Below are 9,235 nucleotides of genomic sequence, written 5' to 3' on the forward strand. Positions count from 1 at the left end.
ATTTTCCATGCAATTATCACTTTAAAACCCTTTTCACAATGTGACAACACACTTCAATTGTGACGAATCAATGTTCCTAAATCTATCCAATACTCTCTCTCGAGATGTATCAAACATATTTCTACATACCACCGGCTTATATTTTTAGGACAAGTACATATGTAAAAATGCATGCGATTTTATGAACACTTAAAGAATCACATAGGGCATAGTGGTATATTTCTATTCCCTATCGGACCCTACGATGATTTATATTATGTCGAACCTATTCCAATTCTCTCGAATGCAAAAATAAATCACCTAAACTCACACAATTACGGGCCCTTAATTGCAGAAACAATAATTGCATATAAATCATTCAAATCAATAGAAATATATCTTAATGTCAAATTGCAAAATTAGAAAATTAAAGATCAAATTACATGGTATATCGATCTCCTAGCACATGAAAATCTAGCCTAACATGGTGGGAAATAAAGAAAAACAATAATTAAAACCAAAGAAGAACATCACCCAATTGATTATTGAAGTGAAATCTTGAATTTTGAAGTGGATTGCCTTGTTTTTGCCTTGTTCTTCCTCTCCAAATCCTCCAAAATTGTGTATAATTCCCCCTCTTTTATGTTTCAAGGTCGTATGGTATTTATTCGGGATGAAATTAGGTCAAGAAAGTCGATCAAAACCTTACTAAATCGTGTTTGAGTTGAATAAGGAAACTTGAGATTTCGTCACATTTTTATACCATGCGACCACATGGCATAAAGCCATGCTACCGAATGGTTCAGAAGTTTCAGCCCAGATTTTTCCCTGTATTGCCTTGTGCAACCGCAAGGAATTATAACCATGCGACCGCATGGTTATAGAAATTTTTCCGTCGGATAGTTTTCAGTATTTTGATCATATCTTCCTCTTCTGATATCCGATTGAGATGATTCAAAGTGTGTTGGAAAGAGAACTCACAGATCTACAATTTTCATAGAAATAGGCATTCCCAAATTCAGATGTTTACTATACCAAAATTGGGTCTCAAGTGGAAACTAAAAATTCCAAGCATATCCTTTTCGCCTGAAAGTTGATACTTGATAATACTTCAACTATACTTCACCTCTTTGAATCCTTTCCTCATCCAATTGACCTCTAACACTCTTGAATTTTCATTTCATTGCCGTCTCATCTATGAATTATTTACAACTTGGTCCCTAAACTTTTGTTTTCCTTCATTTTGGTATTTTTTCAGGTCGTTTCTTCTAAATTTCACCATGACCATCAATATTTCCTACAAATCACAAATGAAACGGAATTAAGCCACAATTAAACCATTTTGCTAGTAATTAAGTCATGTTTTTTTTATCTAAATAAGTATACAAAAACACACTTATCATCATGTGACAGAATTTAAATAATAATGTACACAATAATGCACATCAATCATGATTATACTTTATAACCCCATTTCTCACTAAATGCACCGCCATTAAACCTAGTTGATCGATTTATGCTGTCCAATTAATTATAAATTGACACATTATAAAAAATTAAAATTGGTGCTAAGGTTTAAAAATGAAAATTGATGATCAATCATGATTATACTTTATAACCCCATTTCTCACTAAATACACAGCCATTAAACTGAGTTGATCTATTTATGCTGTCCAATTAATTATAAATCGACACATTATAAAAAATTAAAATTGATGCTAAGGTTTAAAAATGAAAATTGATGACAACTTTAATTTTCATAACGTGCCAATTTGCAATTGATTGGATAGTAAATTGGACAACAAAAATGGAAAGCGGATCTCATCATCTCAATTAAGTTAAACCTCCATACTCAACACAACACCAGCCATTAACCGGTGGTGAAATCAAATCTCCCATGCGTGTTTATCGTGCGAGCTTCTCATCCAAATCTCATTTCGTCATTAGAGGTCCAGTTTTTCAAACCCATTAGTCAGAAATTCTCAGCTAATTTGGAAGTGCTCTCTATTCTCCTAAAATCTTCTACTGAATTTATGAGTGAAAGACATATTTCCAGATGTATGTAACGCTAGTAGACGAAATTCACCGCAACGACTAAATCAAGGGTTTTTATAAAATGGTGTCACCAGAGCAGTCCCACTATCAAAATTTATCCATGGCCAAGCACGGTGGTCGGAGCAAAACTACTTACTTCTTTTCTGACACTTTTCTTTACGCCGGCGGAGCTTTGGTGGCTTTTTTGCTTGTTTGGGCTCTCTTGTCCTTTTTCAGTCTAAGTCCAAATCCAACCCCAACTCCTAGTTTCTCTTCCACCTCATTTACCGAACATAAATCTGCAGGTGTAGAGAGTTTAGACGCCTCCCCTGCGCAGGGCTGCCCCGATGGTGCTTCAAGTTTTGACATGGGCCATGACCCACAAGACCAGAATTTCTACGACGACCAGAAGTTAAGCTACAGTATAGAGGCGCCGCCGGTAAAGAACTGGGATGAAAAAAGAAGGGAATGGCTTAAGCAACACCCATCATTCGCCGCCGGAGTAGAAAATCGTATTCTAATGGTGACCGGTTCCCAAGCCAAGCCGTGTAAGAATCCCATCGGCGATTATTTGCTGCTGAAATTCTTCAAGAACAAGGTGGATTACTGCAGACGCCATGGAATTGAAATTTTCTACAACAACGTGTTGTTCCAACCCAAGATGTTTTCATTTTGGGCCAAAACGCCAACCGTCAAGGCCACTATGCTGGCCCACCCGGAGGCTGAATGGATCTGGTGGATCGATTCCGATGCGGCCTTCACGGATATGGACTTCAAGCTCCCATTGGACCGGTACAAGGCCCATAATCTAGTGATCCACGGATGGCCCAAGTTGATCTACGAGAAGAAGAGTTGGACTAGCATCAATGCAGGGGTGTTCTTGATTAGAAATTGCCAATGGGCTATGGACTTCATGGATGTGTGGGACAGTATGGGCCCACAGGCCCCTGGCTATGATAAATGGGGTGAAATTTTGAGTACAACTTTTGAAGACAAGATTTTCCAAGAATCAGATGATCAATCTGGCTTAGTTTATTTATTATTAAAAGAAAAAGAAAAATGGGGAGATAAAATTTACGTGGAGAGTGAATTTTATTTTGAAGGGTATTGGATGGAAATTGTTGGTAGACTTGACAATATTACCGAAAGGTGCAAAGAAATTGAGAAGAGGGTGGGCACGTTAAGGCGGCGCCATGCTGAGAAGGTAAGTGAAAGTTATATTCCGGTGTGGGAGGAGTACCTGAAGGATGCTGGTTTTGGGCGAGATGGGTGGCGTAGACCGTTCATCACTCATTTCACTGGGTGTCAACCCTGCAGTGGGGATCACAACAAGATGTATTCTGGTCAGACTTGCTTTGATGCCATGCAGAAGGCTTTGGCTTTTGCCGATAATCAGGTGCTTAGGAATTATGGATTTATGCACCAGGATCTACTGGATCCTTCCACCGTGAATCTTGTGCCGTTTGATTATCCTGCATGATAGGTCAGGAACAGTAAAGAAGTAACGCTAGTATTTGGTTATTCCAGCAAAATGTACTCTCGGAATTCACACATATATATGCATATACAAGTTTCAAGTAAAATTCATAATTCAATTATCAGGTTTAGTTTCATGGCCAATATATGCTGTTATTACCATGAAGAAGCGTGTGGTAGTTGATAGTATCGACAAAGCATAGTCGAGAAGCCTGATTAATGAAAATAATTCAACACATTACTAAAAATGTCACCTACACGTGTTCACACTTTAAAATTATCATATGTTGTGTCATTATCAATATTGTCAAAAATATCTTCTTTAATATGCATAATTAGACTATCATTCGACCATTGAATCTTCAATCAAAATGCGTAAGTTCAAATCTTGGGTTGAGGGCCTTTAGGAATCTAGTGTTGAGGTTAAGAGAAAATGATGTTGGTCTTCAATGTCAGTGCAGATAAAGTGATTAGGAGAAGATGATTGTTTAGTAAAAATGACAAATCTATGTTGAGATAAAAATGAAATTCGAGTCTTGAGAGAAGTTTAAAAAATTAACTCGAGATAATAATAGGAAATATCTGGGATAAATATGTCGATTTCGGGTCTCATAGGCTTTTAAAAAGTGTTTATTTTCAATTTCTTGGAATGAATTCTCCAATTCAAATGATTGTTCTTTGTTGCTTTTGCTTTTCTGCCCTTCATTATTTGGAAAATGCTAGAGTGATCGAAAATGATTGATAGAAAGGGATGATCGCCTCTAACATGATGTGGGTTCCATTTGAATAAAAAATAATTCTTCTTTCCTATTTGTGAGGTCTCTGTCAAGGAGGCTGTCAGCCTCTTTGTTAGTATAGCATGGTTCTTATTATTTTCTGCATTTTAGAAAGCTTACAGGCATATAAAAAATTTGGGATATAAAAGTTGCAAGTTTGATGAAGGCCAATGTTTTACAAGTTATTGCAAGATTTTGCTTTAATATTAGATTTTGATTCTCCATTTAGACACTGGAATTCAAGTCTTTCATATGTCGACGAAATTCTATATAAATTCTAAGGTAGAAATAGTAGACGTTTAAACATTCTTCAATGACGATTTCATCAAACAAATTTATACATGATGTGAACTGTGGATATTGAGACATGTTCCTAATATGATAAAGAGTCTTGTTGTAAGTTGGTGAATTATAACCAGGAGTCCATTATAAGAATAATACAAGTGAAGGAAATTTGAAAATTTTGTTATATGAAGATTATTTGCAAGTTTATGGGTTACTTAATCATCGTGGTAGTTGTCTGAATAAGACAATTAATTCACTTCTCAAAATCCTATAGACTCAACAGGGTGAACAAGGACATATCTAATAAAGAATTTTTAAGAATGCAATTGGGTGCAACGTCCAAAACACATGCTGACAATAGAAAATGTTTGTTGTTATTATTATTTTTTATTCTCTTGTCCTATTGTGCGCCCTACCATAGTATTAATTTGACATTAAACCATCTTTGGTTTAGCTAAAAATTGATAATAATTTATTAAGGGATAAAATTTCACATTGATTAAAGATGAAAACATAGACAAACTTATAACGTTTTTGACTATTCCTTTTAACCAGGCGGACATTTTAAAATGGAACCTCAAATATTAACATGGTATCAGAACTCATTAAACTTCAACGAGTGATTCAATCCAATTAAGACTCAGTAAATGAGCATACGAATTTCAAGATTGGTCCGCTCAAATGAGCCACTATTTTATGAAGACATGTTAAGGGATAAAATCTTACATCAATCAAAGATGGAAACATAGACAAACTTATAAGGTTTTGTTCTACTTCTCTTAATAATGTTAACCTTTCAATTATGGACTTTAACACACATGGGATAGATAACTTTAAACTACTTTTTAACATCACATCTCGTTAATTTTTATGAAAATCTACTAAAAGTTTTATTTTTCATAAAATCAAATAGGGATTGATAAACTCTAATTTGTCTTCGATACCTATATAATTGAATGATGCATGTTTTATTCTAGCTATAAACATCGCGTTTAAAAAATTTTGAAGTACAAATAAATAATTAAACCAACTATTATACTCATTCATCCGTAGAAGAGCTTTATTTTATAGTTCTTTAGGGCATGCTACAATAATAAGCGCATCAAACATTTATGGTTAATTGCTTGCTTCTGTCATAAAAAGAAAATTCAGAGTATAGAAAATTTGTTATAACAATTTTAAAATTTTCTATTAGCAAACTCTAATGGAGATTGAGTAACTATTTAATAATGACACATTTATTTAATTTTTTCACTTATGTATATCTAACTAGTCCAACATTTAAATGAAATTTAGCATATACATCGAATTTTAGAACATGGTTTCATAAATCATTTCTAGTAAATATTAATGAAAATAAGGACGAAATTCAACAAAATGTCGTTGTAGTATAGTGGTGAGTATTCCCGCCTGTCACGCGGGTGACCCGGGTTCGATCCCTGGCAACGGCGCTTCTTTCAGTTTTTAATTTTTTAAAATTTTTCCTTTCTCACTTGCTCACACACACAATTGTAAGTGTGGCAGATTTTAATGCCATTTCTGTCAAAGCTGCTCCGTTTCAAGATTTTCTTTTCTCGAATTGATGCAGTAAGAATCCAAATTATTTAACAATGGATGGAATTTTATCACCTCTCACCACAAGCTAAATTTAAATTATTATATGCCAAGATCTAATGTTTAAAGCTTTTCCAATTTATTGCTAATATTCAATAGAACTATTGGTTGTTATACAATGTAATTTTTTTTTTTTTTAAATTTAAATAACAACTCTTTCCTACAACCTATTCACGTCTCATTTATGCATTTAATTGTCCTTCTCTACATTATTCAAAATTGCTCCAAAACCTTAGCCAGAGCCACACCATAACAAGAAGTCAAGAAGTAAAAGCTTATATTTTTTATTGTACAAGTGGGCGGGCTGCGAGAATAGCCACCCACGGAAGCACAAAGACCCTTTCCCGGGTCAGGCTGTGTATGTATAATAAAAACACCATGACTCACTAGTTCTTTCAAATATTACTGCGAACACAAAATAAATAATAAACATATTTTCCCAGTGAATAAGATATACCCCAGCTATATTTCAATGAAGAAGATATACCCCCACCTTTTTGTCAATTTGTTCCCTCATTTCTGCACGAATTTCCAGTATTACCGGCGGAAGAGAGCTAGCTGAAATTAAGAGAGGATGCTATAATCGCAGAAATATTCAATTATCTAACAATGAAGAATGAAAGCTAATCACATTTATACCAAATTGTGCTTCTGAATCTTGAACCTCAGAGTAAGTTGCAAGTTGTAGAGCTAATGGATGTTGTCCTTGTAAAAATCAAGCAACAAATTCCCTGAATGATTTCCAAGATGACCAGCTCTGTTTCATGATATGAAACAAAAGAGAAGCAAGAGAAACATAATAAAGGAAAAAAGAATACATAACATGTTTATGACCAGGTAAATTTACATACAAACAGTTATTTACGGTCTGCGAAAATTTTCCATCCTATCATTTATTTTCCAGTTTCACTTATGAGAATCGAAACTTATATTCTTCGCTGCCTTTCCTGGAGTTGTAACTGAGATTTCCTTTGATATATGAATACTGAAAGTTGCTCCATATATTTTTAAAATGTTAACTCAATTCTATCGTATGCAAGTGATTTGTCATGTATGAATTACTTTTATCTTCTACTAAAGTTTCGATTAGTTTTATTATTACTAGAAAACTCACCTAACTATTAACAAAAATCGATTTTTCTTCCCAAAGTTTGCCAATCGTATGGTGCAAAAATCATCTGTCCACATAGTTTCCTCAGTGTCTTGCTCAACTAAAATGCTCGTGCACAACTGTAACATCTCAAGTGTAGAGCCGAGGACATATCAAAGCAGATGCAATTTTGCACATCTTCAAATTCAATTTAAGAAGTACTTCCATTCTTCCATGGAGAGTTTCTCAATGCCAATAGCGTATGTTCATGCAGATAATTAAATTATTCTCTCTCGCACCATTTACTGTATATAAATCAACGAGGAAATGCAGTTTTGAAGTTAAATGTAAATTAAAAAATGAGAATGTAAATAAAAAAATGAGTTTTTTCTAATTGCACACAACTTGAGAGTGCATTGAAGTTAAGCTTAGAACAAGAAAATTACAAATTTACATAAAACTGTCTAAAAAAATTCCAAGATGTTCAACAAATACTGGTTTTCTACAGTCTTTGATTAATAGTGCAAAGCGAGGACATAAATGTAAAGATATACCTGTTGCTGAAAACATTGATCTCATGAAGAGGAATGCAATGCACAACCTTTTCCTCCTTCAGCAGCTCCCCATCAGGGCACTGGCACAAACTTCGTCTGTGGCCCCATGGCATCATAATCCCTAGACCTCTAATGACCTCCTGAGCTATGTGATCTTCCCTGAGGCCTTATGGATTGCAATAACATTCCCACTCTGCACCATTTCCTTCTCCAAGGCCTCAGTAATCTTCACCTCTAAGTCATATGCCATCCCCATTTCTGTTGTCTTTAGAATCAGCTTTCCTGTCCTCGAAGCCACCCAGCCACCACTTAATAACCTCTCCCTCTCAATCCATATTTCCACCACCTCTCCCTCAATAACCTCCGTTTTCTCCTTAATTTTAAACCTGATAACTTTTCCAAAACCCTGCATTGGCGCCTCGGTTTCCAATATCTCAACCGAATACAGTTTGCTGCCTGCATCGTAAATACTCTTGGCCAGGGATTTCGCCATGCCCCATTGAAATGGCAGCCTTTCTGGTACCAGGACGCCTCCGTGAGTAGGATTGGATGGCCAACCATTTTCCTTCATGTACCATCTCAACTATAACTTCAGTGGCCTTGCGAGCGGAGGCCTGGTCCACCATGCAATCAGAGGACCCTCATGGCTCAAGGGCGGAGTCCAGTCTCAGGCCCATTTTGAAAAAAAATCATCATTTATCATTTTTTGAAGTCACAATTAACAGATGAGCACATATGGCAGCATTATTACACTTACACTACTCATAAATCATAATATATAAACTTTGAATCATGAAAACAAATGGATTATCAGCTCACAAACTAAACCAGAAAAGCTTTGAAACAAGCATGACATTCACAATTTAAAGTATAGCTTCTCCAAAAAATGGTTCACACGACATACATACTACCATGATCTTCCTCGAAATCTTCCATCTTTCTAGAATAATGAAATAAAATGTAAGGAATTACAATTCCCTGGTACTAAAATATGTCGGTCAAATATTAAAAACAAATATGAATTGCATAGACGAAAAGCATAATAATGAAATAAAGTCAGCCATCATTTCTTCTTTTCTTTCCATTTGAAAGTTCAAATTTGAACGTACAAGTACAAACTTAAATGCAAGCCATGATTCTGTAAGCACCAGCAACTTGTGCATTTTCTTCCTTGGCTTACAATCTTGGAGTAGTTAGAACAACGCTGTCGTTGCGAAACTCCACAAATTCCTGATTTTTTTATGATAATAGTTACTGCCCTCGGGTATGTCAGGGCTCAGTCCTTTAATCCTTCTTTCTCCCCTTGATGGCTAGTAGTTTCTGTGCCTGATGATTTCAATTTTTCACTGGCCAATTTCTTACCCATTCTTCTTTGCTTTAGCTTGTTCTGTTTTGAGCAAGAAGCTAGTTCTCCTAAACAGTTACAA

The 9,235-nt window shown here is 35.3% G+C and overlaps 1 protein-coding gene, 1 non-coding gene and 1 pseudogene across 2 annotated transcripts; 2 read left to right on the forward strand and 1 right to left on the reverse strand.

The window, feature by feature from the left end:
- The first annotated feature begins 2,050 nt into the window (after positions 1-2,050).
- Positions 2,051-3,611, forward strand: LOC111366446 (putative glycosyltransferase 7). Its single transcript, XM_022987202.1, has one exon. The coding sequence runs from the start codon at positions 2,096-2,098 to the stop codon at positions 3,491-3,493; it is 1,398 nt and encodes a 465-aa protein (XP_022842970.1). The 5' UTR covers positions 2,051-2,095; the 3' UTR covers positions 3,494-3,611.
- Positions 3,612-5,929: 2,318 nt separating this feature from the next.
- On the forward strand, positions 5,930-6,001 carry TRNAD-GUC. The gene has a single exon. It is a non-coding gene; the product is annotated as a tRNA-Asp (tRNA).
- Positions 6,002-7,953: 1,952 nt separating this feature from the next.
- LOC111366636 lies at positions 7,954-8,301 on the reverse strand (annotated as a pseudogene).
- Positions 8,302-9,235: the final 934 nt, after the last annotated feature.

Source organism: Olea europaea, chromosome 18 (assembly GCF_002742605.1).
Source record: "Olea europaea var. sylvestris chromosome 18, O_europaea_v1, whole genome shotgun sequence".
Lineage (NCBI taxonomy): Eukaryota > Viridiplantae > Streptophyta > Magnoliopsida > Lamiales > Oleaceae > Olea > Olea europaea.

Bases quoted from the DNA above. Each gene is read 5' to 3' on its own strand.
- LOC111366446 (XM_022987202.1), top strand. From the start codon at position 2,096: ATGGTGTCACCAGAGCAGTCCCACTATCAAAATTTATCCATGGCCAAG.